This window comes from Podarcis erhardii (genome assembly GCF_964252035.2).
Source record: "Podarcis erhardii genome assembly, chromosome: 1".
Taxonomy (NCBI): domain Eukaryota; kingdom Metazoa; phylum Chordata; class Lepidosauria; order Squamata; family Lacertidae; genus Podarcis; species Podarcis erhardii.
This window is the reverse complement of record NC_138497.1, coordinates 116,692,109-116,711,716: the sequence shown is the minus strand read 5'-3', so window position 1 is coordinate 116,711,716 and position 19,608 is coordinate 116,692,109. Positions and strand designations below refer to the sequence as shown.

General features: G+C 43.5%; 2 protein-coding genes across 11 annotated transcripts in view; both read right to left on the bottom strand.

Annotated features, from left to right (window-relative positions):
• Positions 1-208: 208 nt before the first annotated feature.
• On the bottom strand, positions 209-2,717 carry IFT70B (intraflagellar transport 70B). Its single transcript, XM_081874891.1, has one exon. The coding sequence runs from the start codon at positions 2,638-2,640 to the stop codon at positions 634-636; it is 2,007 nt and encodes a 668-aa protein (XP_081731017.1). The 5' UTR covers positions 2,641-2,717; the 3' UTR covers positions 209-633.
• Positions 2,718-10,437: 7,720 nt separating this feature from the next.
• The window catches only part of PDE11A (phosphodiesterase 11A), a 155,276-nt gene continuing 146,105 nt past the window's right edge, over positions 10,438-19,608 (bottom strand). For 9 of the 10 annotated variants that reach the window (XM_081867570.1, XM_081867576.1, XM_081867580.1 and 6 more), the window contains one exon: positions 10,438-14,365. In XM_081867570.1, the coding sequence (XP_081723696.1) occupies positions 14,189-14,365 (177 nt within the window). In that variant the 3' untranslated portion in view covers positions 10,438-14,188. The remainder of the gene's footprint in view (positions 14,366-19,608) is intronic. The other variant, XM_081867575.1, reaches the window with a different exon arrangement.

Genomic DNA, 19,608 nt, shown 5'->3' with positions numbered 1-19,608 from the left:
AGAGTTGCTACATTCTAGCTTCCTGTTCATAAGGTCTCATGACAACAAATGGCGAGGAAGAAACATAATATGTATACTAAATCTTTACCTTTGTCATTTATTTCCCTGAAGAAAACTGGCCACCAAACTATTTGGTCTGTTGGATAAAATATGCGAACATAGGTCCTACCAACTCATCCCTTGTTCATTCCAAAGTAATAAGACAACATTTGGATAGCACAACTTTCTACTTTATTTTGCAAACCTCACTCTATTTACTTTTGTTACATTCTTAAAATATATATCTGTAATACAATGTCTTAAAAGGAAAAATAGTAATTAAAAAATGAACAAGTGGAGCCCAATATTTCAGGGTTCTTTAAGACTCTAGTTCAAACTAGTGTCAAGCTAGTTCAATATTTCCTGCCGAGTTTGATAGGTATAAGTATGCTCCAATATTGAACAAACAGCCTCTGAGGGTCTTACCAGTTTTGTATTAATTTGATATAAAAAGCCCATTTCCATTTCAAATGCTACAACAGACTAAATCGTAAAAACAAGAAAATGAAATATATGTATGTAGTATTCTGAATGGCCCCAGCACCTCACTGATTTTCTGCTCCCTGGCCATTTTGTATAGGAATGTCAGAGCAGTTACTTATTCCACCCGGTAACTTCATACATCAGTGCTCTCAGCTGCCTAGCTTCATAGGTAACAGTGTTCTTCCCTGTGTGCATTTTCTCTTCCTCAAGAGGTTGTTCAATAACAGCTGGGATATTTCGGCCATAAACTTCACAGTGCTCAAGGAACTGGACACATTCTTGAATGACGCTGTCACGTACCATGATCACATGCTTGCACATATTTTCCAACAAGGACAGGAAACACCTTTTGGCATAATACCAAGTGTCTGTACCCAGCTTTTTATTGTAAGGTTCCAAACTCTTAATTACCCTTGAGATGCCAAAGTCAAAATTCCCTTTGGCACAGTAAAGTGTCCCAATGACTAGGTTGACAATGCAGAGGTGATAGATCTTTTTATCGGGCTCATGGTAAGAGAGCTGTTCTTCTTCCTTTTCAATCTTCCTCATCAGCTCCTCAGCCTCTTCATTTTGACTAGTCATGATGTAGGAAACACACAGGTTAGCCAGCACAATGGCACTGACCTGAAGGATGTTATCATAGTGCTTCTTTACAATAGGCTCATAGAAACCAATGGCCTCTTTGTATTTGTTTTCTTGCATGAACAATACATGAGCCACATTAAGTTTCCACACTTCATGATCTTTGCAGAAATCCACTGACTTGTGGAACATCTTCTCCAGCATGGGATAGTTCTCCATGTCCCAATAAATCTTGGCTTGAGCCATAAAGACAGGGACATATCTCTCCAGTGTCTCGTCATATTCATTAACTGCCTTCCTTAGAGCTTCATCATCACGATTTTTCCTCGATTCCTGCACCTCCTTGGTCAGCTTTCTCAGCTGCTCGGTCAGAGCCCCCGCCAACTCATCAAGCTTATGGAACGCCTCCTCAGGGGCAGTTTGGCAAGTGATCATGGCATCCAAGAAGTTGTACAGATAGGGTGTGAGAAGCTTATAGGTCAGGTGAGCGTTCTCAGCCAGCACATCCGCAGCCAGGTCATAGTACTGATACTTGCAGTAGAGAAGGAGCAGGTTCCCAAAAGTCTCCGGCGGGCAGGGGTTCTGCTGCAGAAGGAACTGCAGCTTCTCGAAGCCTTCAGTGGGCCGCCGGTCCATGTTCATCAGGGCTTGGTTGTGCAAGGTGACCGGGTCCAGCTCCTCCTCAGCCCGGGGCGGCATGTCCGTGAGCGCCTCTTGTGCCGCCTGCAGGTTGCACAGTTGGTACTCGATGGCCGCCTTGAGGTTGAAGGCCTCGACCAGGGCCGTGCGGTGCAGGAGCAGTGTGTTGCCCACGCTGCGGACATCCAGGCCCTCGGTGTTGGTCCCCACGCTCAGCTCCGGGTGCTGCTGCATGCCGCGCTCGATGATATCGGCAATGTGCTTCAGGGCTGGGGCGTACTGCTTGGCGGCGTAGCAGCACAGCGCCATGTTGTAGGACAGCTCGGGGCAGTAGCCCAGCACCTGCATGGCGGACGCGAACTTGCTGCAAGCCTCCTCGTGCTGCCCTTCCCGGTACAGCAGGCAGCCCATGTTCACCTCGGCGTCGGGCAGCTCCGAGGGGTCTTCGGCGGCCGCGGGGCTGCCTTCCGTGGCGGCTGCCAGCTGCAGCTCCACCAGGGCCTTGGCGCTGGACAGGTCGCCCTGGGCATAGTGCGTGGCGGCCTGGAGGCGCAAGGCCCGGCTCTGGAAGGCCGGCACGTCGAGCAGAGGCAGCGTGGCGCGCAGGGACTCGGCGTAGAGGCCGGCCTTGTAGAGCGCCTGCGCGTGGTACAGCCGGTACTCGTGCAGCTCCGGCTGCAGCGCCCCGAGCTGCTCGTAGCACTCGGCCGCCGCCGCGAAGTCCTGCAGCTGGTAGTAGCAGTAGCCCAGCAGGGAAAGCCCTGCCCGGGAGCGGCAGCTCCTCTGAAGCTCGCTGCTGAGGATCCCCACCGCCTCCGAGAAGCGCCCGGCCCGGATCAGGCCGTAAATCGCCGCCGTGAACTCCCCGTCCGCTATGGGAGCCACCACCGAGGCCATCCCTCTCCAACAGGCCGCACGCAGGGAAGCGTTACCTAGGCAACGCGCCGCTGCCGGAAGCGGAAGCGCGTCGGCCAACGGGCGTCGGTTTCTGTGGCAACGGCTCTCGAGGAGTCAGGACCGCCAGGAAGAAGCGGCCTTGCCTTGCGCCCTCGGGTATTCGCATTTTTGTTCTCAGTTGTTCTTCATTTCCCGCCTCAGCGACGTGAGGCGATATGTTTTGAAACAAACAAACAAAATTTGCTAAAAAGGGGGGGCGGCGTGACGTAAATTGCGAGCGGCGTGGACTTCATCTCCCAGAATCCTAAGTGACGAGCATTCTGGGATATGTAGTTCCTTTCCGGAGGCGTTGGGAAAGAGGGGGCTCTTTTTTGGGTCACGTGACGTTGGAATAGTGGGACTTGCCTGCCCGCCCTGCTCTTTTGCATGTTGGCTCTCTGGCGGGCGGGCTTGAGAATTGCGGCTGCGGGGCTTTTTGAGTTTGATGCAAAGGAGAACAGGGCCCGGTGGGAAGGCTTAGCTTGAAGGGTCGGGCAGTTCCTTCGTTTGCCTGTTGGATTGTCTGCGTGCTTGTACAGTAGTTATTTACGCCATGACTGCCCGTCCTTTGAGCGCTAAAAGGGGCAGCTGGAAATAAAATTGGCGTATAATTGGGTGGGTCGGCTGAGAGACTGTGGCTTATGAGAAACCTCTAATGGAAGCTGCTGTTAATACCCCGCAGAAGGGCGGGGCGGGGCGGGGGTGGGAATGCTGGGCCTCCGCATAGGCGCCGACTCCATGGGGCTTGAGGGGGCCCGAGCCCCCTCAAAAATTCGTTTGGGGGGGCTCCGCCCCCCCAATAATCTCCGGCGCCCCTCCAGCAGAGCGCCATCGCCGCCCCTCCCCCAGCCCAAAATGCACAGGGAGGGGCGGGCTGCATGCCTCCTGCCCTCCCTCCCGAGCAAAAGCTCCACCCAATTTCCTTTGGAGCTGATTAATAGGCGCAGCACGCTCTCCCCTATTCGCTCACGAGGAGGCGGCGCCACTTTATTTGCATATTCATGAGCTTATTTATTATTCATGAGCTTTCCCGGGCCCCCCCAATATTTTTTATAAGTCCGCGTCCCTGGGCCTCCGTGAGAGGCTTACAAGCACCCTGCAGTGGAAAGGTAAAGGGACCCCTGACCATTAGGTCCAGTCGTGACCGACCCTGCAGTGTAGTCCAGTGTTAATTGCCATCCATATTGCATGTTGAGATGGGTGTCACAACCCCGCCCCCCCCCCATGTTAAAGGTAATGGGACCCCTGACCTTTAGGTCCAGTCTGGGATTGCGGTGCTCATCTCGCTTTATTGGCCGGGGGAGCCAGTGTACAGCTTCTGGGTCATGTGGCCAGCATGACTAAGTCGCTTCTGGCGAACCACAGCAGCGCACAGAAACGCCGTTTACCTTCCCACTGGAGCGGTACCTATTTATCTACTTGCACTTTGATGTGCTTTCGAACTGCTAGGTTGGCAGGAGCAGGGACCGAGCAACGGGAGCTCACCCCATCACGGGGATTCGAACCGCAGACCTTCTGATCAGCAAGTCCTAGGCTCTGTTGTTTAACCCACAGCGCCACCCGCGTCCCTTACCCCCCTATGTTAACAATGCCCCATTTCAGATGGGGACCAGAGCTGGCAGACAGATGCTCATTAACAGTTCTCCAGTGAAGCTTTTAGAAACGGTCACCTACTTTATTTTCGCTGGTGAAATGAGCTTCATCCATCCTTTTATATTACAAACCAACGTTCTACTGTTTTAAACTCCTAATTTGCTCACAAACACCCATTGCCTGTGCATCTGGTCACTTTTTGCTGGCTTCTAGCAAAAGATACCCCATACCTCCAGATGACAGAGAGAAATCTCATCAAATTACCACCACCTCTTTCATTCCCCAACCATTAAGCTGAATCCAGGTGTCTTGTGTTCCCTTCCTTCTGTGCAAATGCATACTGCTTTTTACTACCTCAAGAGATATTGAAGATCTGAAATCAATGTTTAAACCAGTGTGTGTGTGTGTGTGTGTGTTACTTACTGTAGTTCTACAGTTCTATATGAGTGACAGAAGTTGTGCCTACTCACATTCCCTCTAACACAACAGCCAAAAGTACAGGGGCTTGTTCTTCCTTTGTAACTCTTCACCCATTGAGATAGTAGTGTGAGGTAAAAGGGGCGGGGAGAGAAGAGATCAGGAGGGAATTAAAGCATGAGTAGAATAATAAATTGTAGAGTTGGAAGGGACCTCGAAGGGCTGATAAGCAAAGGATCTTCCCTTAGAGTCCACTAATCTTTTACCTTTTCGAAATGTTTATCCAAACAAGTTTTACAATCTGGTTACTGTATCAATATGCCACTACTCTGTTTAGCAATAATATGCTCCTTATCCCCTGGAGGACTACCATGGCTTAGTTTCTTAGTCTTTTAGGCACACACACAGTTATAAGAAGTCCATGCAACAATAAACAGCCTTTTGGGGAACCTAATACTTCCTTATCATCCTTGTTTTGCTTCATGGAACATTATGCTTCTCAGCCTAATAGCTGGTCAATAAAATATTAATACGTGTTCTTTGAGCAGCACAGCACATTTACTACACTGTTCATATGTGATATGCTGTCTGGATATAGTTTTACACTTCAGATTTGAATCTCAAGTCCCTTTCAAACATTTATTACTATTTCTTTTTTTAAAAAAGCCACTCTTTAGGTGTTTTGAAGGTTAAAGGTTTGGAAATTGACGCTATGCAATTAAGCATTATTTTTGGTACAAAACACACATAAAGAGGTGCATTCATGTGTGCACCTAGATATGTATGTGACTTTTACATAAATATGTAGAGGACTGCACAGTAAGGCACCTATCCCATGAGGAAAACCACATAGCTGTGATCACAAATGGCAACACTTTTGTTTTAACATTTTAGACATTAGAGTCAGCATTGCGAGTTGTTTCCATGCAGTACTCTTCCTGATCTGCAGGCTGAAGAAAGCATTCCGCATAGACAGATGGTCATTTTCAAATGAAATGAAAACACAAATCACAAACCAGAGTTGGCATGGCCATTTCCTCTAATTTTCACTGTCCAACTTCATTCACTTTTGATAGGACCTTAGGGAATAGAAGCTGGTAGGCAGCACTTTTAGTAGGGTCTTTTAATTAATGCTGTAATTTGGTTAAGCAATAAATGTAATGCAGTGTTATAAAAAGCCACAGAATTAACCCTTCATGGGATTTTACTCAAGTTGCTCAAGAGCGTTTGTGAACAGCCTAGGAAAAAATGTAAAGCTAAGGGAAATCAATCCTGATAAAAGTTTAGGCTTCTGGCTTCCAAAGGTGGTGGGAAAAAAATGCACATCATGTAAAATCTGTAATTTGTGCAGTTCCCTAACATTATTGTACTCAAGAAATCATTTAAAAATTGCCCTTCTCTACAGTAATGTGGTGGAGGGGCACCACTTGTAGTGAAGTGTGTACTTTTAACTCCCTGCGTCTGTTGATTTTCAGGGGTAAGTGGTGGGTGGGAGAAGGATGAGCCATTTCCTGTCTGATGCTTCTCTTTTGGTAGATCAATTGGAAAAGCAAATATGAACTCACAGGCGTGGTGCCTTAAAAACATTACAGTTTCCCTTCAAAGGAAAGTTCAAATTGACCCCATTCTGCCACACATCATCACAAGGAAAAGAAGCCAAGAAGCATGCAAGTTGCATGAGTGAGATTTTTCTACATGCCCGGAATCTTGCAAATATTGGAAGAAGATCCAGTCTGAGCATGCACTTACGGTACCTGGCAGAAAGATCATTTGAAGATAGTAGGACATTCACAGCGTTATTATATCTGTAGAACAGAGGCCACAAGAACCATGGCACAGATCTGATACCATTCACACACCCATGAAAATTTTGTATTTTTTAAAAAAGGAAAGGAAATGTGAACACTAAAGCTGTCTTCTCTTTTTATGTCACTGAATAACCACTAAAAGTAAGCTGTGAACCCTAATTTTTAAAAAATGTGAGGCATCCATTTAGTGATTTATTCTTTTATTTAGTGAGATAAAACAAACTGAGTTACCCATTTCAAAAACATGCTGTTATAAAAGTTGAATTGGAGTTGTTGGATGAGCTAAGGCAAACCAATGGAGTGAGCTGTAGTAAAGAGGCAGAAATAGACATATATAATCATACAAACGCAAATTCCACAGAATATGCATGTTTATGGTACACATGATTCATTTGTGGGGTTTTTTTAAAACCTTAATTAAAATATGCTCTCATATAATGTGACAGACATATTGACAGGCAGTCTGTAACAGTATCTCTCACACCGCTGACTGGTGAAACTCTTAACATGCCCATAACCTCAAACATCAAAATTAGAAAATGTTAAAAAAATCATTCTTTAAAAAATGATCAACATGAGATATTCACACACAAAAGCAAGACATTTCTAGTACATAATAAACAATCCCATAGTAACCCCCCAACCCCTCTTTATTATATTTAGTTTGTATTGGGGTGGTAAACCTGTGATCCTCCGTATGTTGTGACTACAACTCCTGTCATAAGAACATTAGAAGAGCTTGATGCATCAAGCCAATGACCAAACTAGTTGAGCATCTTCTCACAGCCACCTGGATACCTGGGGGAAACCCACAAGCAGGATTTGAGCACAAGAGCACACTCTCTCCTGTGGTTTCTAGCAACTGGTAATTCAGAGGCATTACTGCCTCCAGTGCACTGGCCATGCATGGTGGCTGGGGCTCATGAGAACTGTGGTCCACCCACATCTGGAGGACCATAGGTTCTCCATCCCTGAATTTTGTATTATTTTGGTTTGAATCCTTTTCACCTTACACAAACATGCCAATTAATTTTTCAGGTTGAAACCGAGGCAGGGATAGAACGGGAAGAGGACCAGCTCTTCTTCCTTGATTGCATTCTCATACTCAGGCAGTCCCTCTTTCTTTCTTTCTCTTGTTCATGTATGAGCTGGTATGGCATAGTTGAAGGCATGCAGGACCGCAGAGCCTTGGGCTCAAATTTGGACTTGGCTAATGTAAGCTCTCTTACTAACTTAGGACCAGTAACAGTCTCCTACCCTAACTTGCCTAATAGTTCCAACAAAACAAATTCCTTCCAGTAGCACCTTAAAGACCAACTAAGTCAGTTCTTGGTATGAGCTTTCGTGTGCATGCACACTTCTTCAGATACACATATCTGTAGTGTAGTGCATGCACACGAAAGCTCATACCAAGAACTGACTTAGTTGGTCTTTAAGGTGCTACTGGAAGGAATTTGTTTTGTTTTGACTATGGCAGACCAACACGGCTACCTATCTGTAATAGTTCCAGTTACAGATAGGTAGCCGTGTTGGTCTGCCATAGTCAAAACAAAATAAAAAAATTCCTTCCAGTAGCACCTTAAAGACCAACTAAGTTAGTTCTTGGTATGAGCTTTCGTGTGAAGAAGTGTGCATGCACACGAAAGCTCATACCAAGAACTAACTTAGTTGGTCTTTAAGGTGCTACTGGAAGGAATTTTTTTATTTTGTTTTGCCTAATAGTGTTCTGGAGGATACCATTATTTTTTTATAACTCCATGTCTTGTGCCTTGATGTTCTTGGGTGGGCAGGAATTGCTACAAATGTGATTGTAAAAATAATGCCGAATTGGTATATTGGTCAAATGCCAAATAAACGATTACATGCATACAACAATATAGGATGTGTTTTATTTTATCATGACACAGATAGCGTTATTAATATGCATCTGGTTTGAATAAACTACTGATTTTGACATCCTGTAAGTTTATTTTCACATCAGATACTATTGGCTTCAGTTCTTTTTAAATGTAGAGTTGGAAGGGACCCCAAGGGCCATCTAGTCCAACCCCTCTGCAATGCAGGAATCTCAACTAAAGCATCCATGACAGGTGGCCATCCAGCCTCTGCTTTAAAACCTCCAGCGAAGGAGTCTACCACCTTCTGAGAGTCTGTTCCACAGTTGGACATCTCTTACCATCAAAAAGTTCCACCTGATCTCCTTTCTTGTAAATAGAAGCATAATGTATGGTGAGTAATATTTTAATGGGAAAATATTGTGCTAATTATGGAAGTGGATACATTGATTACTATCTGTGTTCAGTGCGCAAGCTAGTTAGTGGGATCGTATTCCTTTCCTTTTTCCAACAATGACAATTTACCGTATTTTTTGCTCTATAAGTCTCACTTTTTCCCTCCTAAAAAGCAAGGGGAAATGTGTGTGCGTCTTATGGAGCGAATGCAGGCTGCGCAGCTATCCCAGAAGCCAGAACAGGAAGAGGAATTGCTGCTTTCACTGCGCAGCGATCCCTCTTGCTGTTCTGGCTTCTGAGATTCAGAATATTATTTTTCTTGTTTTCCTCCTCCAAAAACTAGGTGCGTCTTGTGGTCTGGTGCGTCTTATAGAGCGAAAAATATGGTACTTCTGTTCATATGGACAATCTCACCTATTTTTCATGGCTTTTCTGTGACATGAACAGTGTCAGAATTAATATTTACAAGGAGCAGCAAATAAAATATGCTTCATGAGTGACATTCCCTCTCTCTGTGCTCGTTTAGAGGGTGGGGAGAACCTACACTTTTGTGAAAACTGTTGTTTTCTATTTTTCCACAATTGCATGTATTTGGAAGCTATTGTACACTCTTGTAATCAGAAAACACAACTGTTAGATCAATGCTATTGTATGTTTTATCTAATACACTTACTATACAGGTTTGTCTATTTACTTCTTGGTGTCTAGAATAATAGAATAATACAAGATGGGAATCTGATTGCTGGATCTAAATTTAAAAACTGGGGCTCACTACTTAATATGTTTTGACTATCTGGCAAGCACTAGGCAAGTACAACCACTTCCAAATCCAACAAGTAACTCAGGTACTCAAAATATTACAATATAGAATTGTAATGATTCCCAGATTCCCAGAAGTTGCTTCAGTATGTAGGAATGGCCTGGTTCACACCTAACACTAAATCATAGTAGTTTAGCTGGAATATAGTTTGTTTGAATGTGTGAACCCAGCCCAGCAAACTAACTAGGAAAGCCATTGTTTCTTGTCTGCTTGTGAACCATTGTTTAACTATGGTTTGCCATAATCTCTGAACCCAGCAGCTTTGCTTAAGCATGTTTTGTTGGGCCATCCTACCAGCGATACTTGTTAAGCAACAAAAGCACAGGGCAAGAGCAGCTGGAAAATAAACCAAGCTTTGGAAAATAAACCCTTGGCCTATTTGCTTGTCTGTGAGATGATTCATGGTTTGTTGAACCATTGGTTAAACCACTGTTTAGCATCATGTATGAATGCAGCCAACGCCAAATTAGTCAGGAGAGGGGAAGGGGTGAATCAGAACCACAGCATTAGTCAGCAGATTCTGAATTTGGATCCACAATAGAAAAGATACCAAAAGACATCGGAAATAGATGGAGGCAATTACAAATAGCTGTGTGATGGATGGTTGACATTGTTAGGGCTTTGAATGTATGTCAGCTTGCAGTGGTTTTGCATTCCTGTCACTGCCACTGCTGTTGCCATGGGCAACAATGTGCTGAAGCCAATAAAAAGGAGAGGAAATGAGGGAACACTCAACCTTGGAAGAAGCTGTAGGTTATGTGCTATAAATTATGTCACACTTAGCAATATGCTGTATCAAAATTCAGGAAAGCTTTATGCAGCTGCCAGCAGGACCAAGTCAATCACAGTGTCTGTTTTTGCCATAAAGCACATATTATATAAATAAGCCTTATGTGGTTTAAAGCATGCCGTCCCAGTTCTTTATTTATTATTGGGGAAGAAAAGGGGAGGGGAGGTAGTGGAGAGGTAACAAAAACAAGTTCAAACAGTGCAAGTATTCATCTCTGTAGCAAGTAACATGGATTTCCCCATTCCTTGTCTGCTCTTTGGCAAAAGAATTTAGCTGTTTTGCATTTTTGTTAAAATAACATTGTTCATTTCGTTCTTCAAACATTACTACAAACAGAAAATAATATTAAGGTTTGAAGATCATCTGGTAATATAAACAGATTTTCAAAAATTCTTTTGTGAACTTTGTGCTATACAGGAGGTGGCAAATCTCTGCTCCTCCCTCCAGTCTTAAATCTGTGTCCGCAGCATCGTAATTCAGGATTCATTCCCACTGATGTTTCTGCAATGCAATTCGTCTACAATGTTTGCAGGCCCTTCAAAAGCGGATGAATATAGCACCTTGTTTTCTTAACTCAGGCGGTTTTAAGATTCTGAAATCCTAATACAGTATAAGAAGTATGTTTAATACAGATTGGCATACATTCAGAAGACACTGACAGAGAACAAGCAGTACGTTTCATATTGCAGCATTCAGATTGCTAAGATTTCTAGACAGAAACTAGGTTTCTTTGAGTAAAGGCTATAGCACCTCTATTCAACTGAGAAACCAGACATGTCTGCATTTGATGCTTACTGTAGTTAGCGACAATTTGAAACCAACATACCTATATAATACAGCCAACAAGCTCTATCTGCATACACACAAAACCCTCTGCAGCTGCACAATACAGCCGTGAATGTTTCTGCTGTATTCTGCATTAGAAGAGGGTGAACACTCTTCCTTTCACCCAGGACACCACTGTAAAAAGAAACCTCCAACAAGTGCTTATATGCAACTACCGGGACATCAGGGAAACTGCCTTTGTACATTTCCCTTTGATTTGCTGGACTTACATATAACTATTCCCCCCCTAAATTATTATTATTTCTATGATTGCCCAAATTTAAACCCCAGCTTCAAGGATGAAAGGAATTTGGAGGTGTCAGAGAGAAGGCAAAGGGGCAGATGAAAGAATACTACTGTGTAATATGACTAAACCATTGAAAGTTAGTAAATATCCTAGAAAGACGGGGTGGGGGGACTTAAGAGTTGGGCAGTTGCATGTCATGAAGCTAAAAAGCTGTCCTGCCTGCACTATAGGGGTATGGTCCAAGAAGAGAGAAAAGAAGTGGGATACCTGAGCCCTGTATAGGCCATACTGTTTTCTCCATCTGATCCAGCAGCTGTTCCAAGTTATTAGAGGTCCTTCACATAAGTAGCCCTTTCCTTTCTCCCACATAACTGAATGGTCGGTATTCATTCCTACGGGTAAGTAGAATGCTGCAGCTGGGGACACTTGCAGTTAGGGCAATTCCTCCCACCTTTTCTACACTGGCTGGGCTGGCCCTCTATGAGAGCAAGTGCAGTGTGTCTTAGCGCAGAGAACACACAAAGATGCAAAGCCCCCTGCCTTGTAGGTAGAGTTCAAGCTGAGTAGGGCTGCGGATGTTTCAAGGCTGGGAGGTGGGGGAGCTTTCCCCTGTTGTGCTATATAGCTCTAGAGAGGGCTGACAGCCTCCAAACCTGAGCATTTACTATTATGCATGGGCACAGGAAAAAGTATCCTCATTCCTTTGCTCTTCTGAAACATATAGTGTGTGGGGTGGGTGGGTGGGTGTTTAACTTCGTAGTGCACCCCCCTTCCCCAATCTCTTCCTCCAGGATGCTTACTGTTAAGAAGATTGAAAAGGGGAAATGGGGAGCAGAAAGAGAGGTCATTTCTCTCTTGTCTGCCGATTCCCATTCCTTTTTTTTTTCCTGTGTTCAGCTGGCACTTGTGTCTCAGCTGCTGTGGTGGCCAAAGACTTAATTAACAGCCTGACAGTCTACCTGTGCATTTTCGTTTCTGCTTCCCCCACTCTCCTTTCCATCCCTCATTCCGGAAATCCTGGAAACAGGTTCTTGTCAAGTGGTTTGGTTCCTTCCGAACCCCCCTCCCCCTTTTACAAAAATCTATACTTCTGAGTACTTAAGACAGTGCCATGTGTACTACCACCCTGGGAGGGTGATAACAACAGAAAGTACAGGCAGCCACCATTCTGTAGGAAAATCCCAGGTAGCCGTCAGTAATCCTGTCAATTCAGAGGTCCAAGGTGGCATGCTAAGAATGTGAGTTGTGTGGCTTTGTATGCAGCGTGTAAGATGCAGAGGTAAAGCTACCTGGTCTCTTCAGTGAACACCCAGCTCACATAATTAAGAGTTGGGGTCTGGTCGTTTGGTGGAGCAGTCGCACGACACATTCACCATGTGGTGAGCGTTGCTTGCTGGTACATCCATGTACATCAACATGTGTAACTGGTTGTATGAAATGCACCTGAACAGACCATGTAATTCAAATGCTAACTAGGGAAGAGGATGTGATTCAGCAGCAGCAATGCCATTCCAGCAGTACTGAAATTTTGCTAAATATGATGTGCTTAAATAAAAGAGCATTCATTTCCAGTGCAGGCAACTCCACCGATATATTTCGGTATTAAACATGATTCACACTGATTTCACACAATACGCAAAACGTTCACTGTATCTTCAGTACATGCCATTTTTGACTTGATTTCTGTTGGCTGCAATAATGGATTAGGCCAACATGTTATTGTTAAAAAAACTAAAAACTAAAACCAACCTGGACAGAAAAAAGCAGAGGTAGTCATTGCTCCATTTGTGACATACTCCAGTGTCATACCAATCTTTAACAGTAATAGTCAAAGTTAATGTGATTCAGAAAATATACCAGAAAGCCATGTTCATACCCTATAGTGCAAATTCTCTACCAGAAGGCAACAGATTTCATTTTTATTATGCAATTTTCATGAAATACCATTGGTTTTTTCCTTAGGGCGCAAAGCAGCTTTAAAAATGTTTAAAACAAAATTCTAAAGGAACCCAAATTACCATGCAGAATTTTTACCTTTATAGAAGCTTCTGCCCGCAGAACAATTCAAATTGCATTGCTAGTACGAAAGTCTTAAGGAAGCCAGAACAGGTTGGTGTTTTTGAATGTAATGAAGTTCATATCTCCTCTTCGATAGAGCAAAGACAGGCAGTTCTAAAAACCCTGATCAATCATTTGAAGCTTTGTTGTAAAAAAAGCACACACAACCAAAAACCCCTTCTGTAGAATGAATACAATGCAGGCTTCTCTGAACATTCAAGCACAATAAAAAGGATAACTATGAGAAGTGCAGGTAATAACTGGTTCATATCAGTAAATGCTGAATTAGTGCAAACCCAAGTTACTATTACAAACTATTCTCTCCCCCCCCCCCGAGCCCCTTGCAGATGCCTCAGTCATTTTTACAAAATTTCAGCCATGCTCTCTCTTAATTAAACTAAGCTGTAAGCTTCATTTACGCCAGTCCTTTATGACCATGTTTGCCATCTTTCAAAACAGCAGCTTGAAATAAGCTGACCGAATACAGGCTGCACCAAGCTGCTCATGTTGCTGCAGATACCAACAGAATTGCAGATCCTCCCTTCAGACCAAGTGAAATTCCAGGAGAAAAAAAGGCCTAAACCAGCCAGGTTGTTTTCATTTGAATTAAGCATGTTCGTGGCAAAGCATTTGTTTTGTTTGTTTTAAAATGACGCAACTAAGCTTTAAACAAGCCTTTCAGACACTTCCTATCCTAGCAGCAGGAAAACATGTGCAGACTTAATTTATGACCCCCCGAGACATGGCAAAGGTGGAAGAAGAGGACGGCGAGGACGTGGTGGTGGTACTGGTTGCCTGGGAATGCAGTCTTTTTTGGTGCAGCTCCTCCCACCTATTTCTATTGGCCACCACTGAATCCATCATAGGCTTCAGTTTCCCGTTCACTTTCACCAAAGCCTGGGAGAAAGCAGAAGAATAGGAGTCACAAATCACTGGGTTAATAGATGCTCATTTCAGTCCAATACAGAATCTTTGCTCAGTTCAGTATTCCCTGGAGCTCTGCTTCTGGAACATTTTATGAGACATGGCGTCTTTTTGCTGATATGTACTATTCTAGAATAGGGACGCGGGTGGCGCTATGGGTTAAACCACAGAGCCTAGGACTTGCCGATCAGAAGGTCGGCGGTTTGAATCCCCGCGACGGGGTGAGCTCCCGTTGCTCGGTCCCTGCTCCTGCCAACCTAGCAGTTCGAAAGCACGTCAAAGTGCAAGTAGATAAATAGGTACCTCTCCGGCGGTAAGGTAAACGGCGTTTCCATGCGCTGCTCGGGTCCACCAGAAGCAGCTTAGTCATGCTGGCCACATGACCCAGAAGCTGTAGGCCGGCTCCCTCGGCCAATAATGCGAGATGAGCACCGCAACCTCAGTCGGTCACGACTGGACCTAATGGTCAGAGGTCCCTTTACCTTTACTATTCTAGAATACAACTTTTAATGCAGGAGCAGGGAATCTCTGGCCCTACAAATGTTGTTGGTCTCCCAATTCCCATTCCCTTTAGTCACATCGCCAAAGGCCAAGGATGATGGGATTTGGAATCCAGCACCATAAGGAGGACCACAGATTCCTCACTTCTGGTTTAGCAAGCCTGGGTCCACAAAGTAAAATGCAATCACACACACATCCCTTCATCCAGACAAGCAACAGACATTATCTCAGTTCAGGCACTAGAGGTGGGTGAAGATGTGGCCTGAGGAGGGGCCCAAGGGTTGTAAAGAGTAGCCTGACTGCATTCTTCTGCTGGTCCTGAGATTCTCCACTTCTACTCTATGGGATCCTTGGAAGAAAAGGGGACTGCTAATGTGCTCTTCTGGAAAGCAAGTTAAAATCATGTAAGTAAAGTAAACCACCTTGAGCACAAATGTATCTGTGGAAAAAGCATGCATACATTCATAAACTGATTATGACCATGCCTTCTATCATTCATACATATAGTACATTTTTATGTATATTAAAAGAGCCTAGCAACTCAGGTGTGTTCAGATTAGCTAACAAGGATGAGGACACTTGCCAGCCTCAAATGCTCTTCCTTATTGCCTTAGGGTTATTAAAATTGAGTAAAATAAATTGAAGGGGATATTTCCATGGTCTTTGATTTTTCAGTCATAAGTAAAGTATAGGCAATTAATTCTATAGAATAGTGATAAAATATATAGTGTAATTAAAAAATACCATCGTTTGTTATGCACATTAATCAGGTGACATTTGGACTAGAAAAACTCTGAAGGCTAGATTTTATGTATAGGGTATAAAATGCCTTTCTTCAGAGGCTGCTTTGATATTTAAGCCCTATTTGTACATTTTAATACACTTTGGCTTTGGGACACGGATTCACTCTTTTAATTAAACAGACTACTATAATTCCTATGGAAATTAGCCTTTTAAAAATAATTCAGCCACCAAAGCATTACTCTCAGACTTTCTGGATACAAAGTACACTATTTGGATTTTATATCTGCCTGAGATGTAATTAAAAACTCATTTGATTACTATATATTTTGGCTCTCTTTTACTTATTAAATCCTTGTAATCAATTTTCTTTTATGAAGCTTCTGGGAAATTATCTCAAAAGCAACACATTTCTCTTCCCTCCCTGCAGATTCCTTGAACATTTACTAAATAACTTTCTTAGCACCTGTCCGTATCTGAATCAATCCGCCAATTTATTCCTGAGCTGCTCAGATCTTTTGGCTTCAGTACAACTGAGACTCTGTACCTTCAGCTCTTTGTTCTATGTACTGTGTGCCATTTTGTTGAATGCCAGTTGCTTAGTGCTGGCTTTGTGCAGACTGTTTCTCTCTTAATTCGTTCCCTTAAGGATTCTGATAGTTCAAAGTTGTTACCCAACTCCTACTCTAACAAAAATGTGACAACTTTGAGTTTGGCTTGGTCTCCAAAATCTAACCGTTGCTGGATGATACTGGAGAAGTAAAGTCATACTGAGGATCTTTTACGCAGACAGTGAACAACTACCATTGGAAAATAAATATTTTTCCTGACCGTAGCCGGTAATCAACACATGTAAATATCAGGGCAAGTCATTACAGGTAATGCAGTTTTTGTACAAAAGCGCGTGTGGAAGAGAAAACGGAATTTCATTGTAATATTCATACTTTATATTTGGTTGGTAGTTCATTTAAAAAAATTCACGGGCGAAACTTCCTTTGATATTATGAATGGTTATAGCTCTTCAATAAAATGGAACCATTGTGGGCTGGTTCACACTATGCATTTAAAAGCAGTCTGGATGTCTATTGGGTATGGACTCATGTGGACCAATGTGAAGCATGAACTGGGGACATGATACAGTCATGCAGTCTTTAGGGTCATGAATCAGAAACGTATTTGGGAAGCTACTCTTGGAAGGAGGATCCTGAGGAAGCTAATACAGCCCAAGGTTCATGAGAACCTCATTCCTGGGCCATCTCAGGAAGCATAAGGCGACAAAAATGGTATGGTGAATCAGGCCAAAGCTGCATCTGGTCCACCATCCTGATCCTAAGGTATATGCTTCTGGAGAGCCCACAAGCAGGGCAAGGAGTCAACAGCTCTCCCAGGAACCTATGTTATACTGAATCAGCTCATAGGTTCATCTAGCTTAGTACTGTCTTCATACACTGACGGGGAGTGGCTTACCAGAGTTTCAGACAGGAGTTTTCCCAGCCCCTACCTGTAGAATCCAGGGATTTAAATGGGAACCTTTTACATATAAATCATGTGCTCTACCACTGAGCTATTAAGTACTCCCTCATTGTTGTTCCCTGGCAACAGGGATTCAGAAGCAGAACTATCTTGGCTGCTGATAGACATATCCTTCATGCATTTGTCTAATTCCCTTTTAATGCCATCCCATCGGTGGCCATTACTACACATTGTCAAGCCAATTCCACAAATCAGGCGCATAAAGTAGTACTTTATTTTGATTGGAGCCTACTGCCAGTCAATTTCTGCCTTATGTATACATTCATACCTCTTGTTCTCAAAACCATACACGTTCTTATATTTGCAGTGTTCATTTGCAAAGTATTTTACAAAGCCCCGTGCTTGCCCTTGCAATTTTGTGAAGTGGGTTACAATATAATATAATAAATATAATATAATATAATATAATATAATATAATATAATATAATATAATATAATATAATATAATATAATATATTCCAGGGCAGTATTACTTCTAATACACAGATGGGGGCTGTGACTGAGAGACAGTGATTTTCTCTAGGTTGTCATCCCTGACAAAGATGGGACTTGAACATAATTCTCGTGGGTCCAAGCTGTTAACTTGGTCGGGGAATTATTTGGGCTTTCACATTTCTCCTTCCCTGAGGGGAGGCAGTGGCCACTGGGAGATCTGTCATTTGTATCAAAAGCAACATTTAGAATCATAGGTCAATACACACCATGGATGGAATTCAGCATTGCGCTAGTACGAACATTGTGTCTGTGTAAGCATTGCAGCTTGCCAGATAGAACAATTCCCCTTTCCTCTCTCACCCGTGTGCTGTTCTGGGGAGTTCTCCTTTAAAGCCATTTACTTGCACTCCTGCCAACCTAGCAGTTCGAAAGCACTTCAAAGTGCAAGTAGATAAATAGGTATCGCTCCGGCAGGAAGGTAAACGGCGTTTCCGTGCGCTGCTCTGGTTCACCAGAAGCAGCTTAGTCATGCTGGCCACAGGACCCGGAAGCTGTACACCAGCTCCCTCAGCCAATAAAGTGAGATGAGCGCTGCAACCCCAGAGTCGGTCACGACTGGACCTAATGGTCAGGGGTCCCTTTACCTTTACTTGTACTCCCTGCCCACTTCAGAAAACTCAGAGCTAGAGCATCCCTAATAGATGTCTGACCAGCCTCTGCTTGAAAATGTCCAATGAGAGACAGGCCAATACCACCTAAACAATTGGTTCCATTCCTGAACTGCTCTTACTGTGAAACCGTTTTTCCTGGTGCTCAACCAAAATATTCCCTCCTGCAACTTAAGCCCATCTAGTCCTACCTTCTTCTGAGGCAGCAGAGGGGAAATCTGTGTGCATTGTACTTTTAAAGCACAGCACATGACTCCCCCTCAAACAATCTTGGGAATTGTAGCTTACACCTCACAAGTTCCTATTCCCAACATCTTTTAACAAAATAGATCCCTTAAGATTCTTTGAGGGAAAATCATATGCTGTAAATGAGCTTGTTTCCCCCCGTTCTAAGTAGCAAGCCCTTTGGATATTTGAATGTTATCACGTTCCTTCTCAGTCTTCTCTAGGATAAGTACACCCTTCAATCTGTCATCATAGAACTTGTTTACAAAACTTCTGACCATCTTCATTGGCCTCCTCTAGATCCCATTCCAATTTGTCTGTATAAATGTATAGCACTCAGAACTGGACACAGTATTCCAGATGAGATCTTACTAATGCAGAATGAAGCATTACACCCTGCAATTTAAGAGCTATTTTACCCAACAATGTTAGACACCTGTAACTTAAGAGCTTTATAAATCAAGCATCTCTCCTTGCCCCCTAAAACCAGTTCCAAACTGGTTCAGAGAACAGTGTGTCACCCAGTGAATTACAAGCAGAACTTTCTGCTGCAATGTAGATTTTTCTTCAGGGCTCCCATCCAAATATTGACCAGTTCTGACTCGCCTGTTTAATTCATGAGCTTTGACAAGATAACAGCACACAGTCGTCTTTCTGCAGATCTAACACTTGTAAAGTGTGTATGTGCAATAAGAACATATAAATTCTCTTTTATTACTGAGCAGAATATCAGAAAGCTACAAGCCACCACAGTCACACTACTCAGTAACCCACTGGGTTCTAATTAATCATTTTTACTGAGGCAATTGAAAGAGATCCTGGTGACTAGAGGAACTCAAAGGGGACAAAAGGTGTGAGCATGTGAAACTCCTGCAGAGGTTAATAGAGTCAAAACTGGACTGCAGCATGTGTTTTGCTGACTAGGTTATTCTACAGAATATATGGGGAATCATTTCACCTCCTAAGGACCCTGGAACTTTCTCAGTTCAGATAAATTATGACCTTTTTTTAAGGGCCACTATAAGGATGGACGCGGGTGGCACTGTGGGTAAAACCTCAGCACCTAGGACTTGCTGATCAGAAGGTCGGTGGTTCAAATCCCCGCAGCGGGG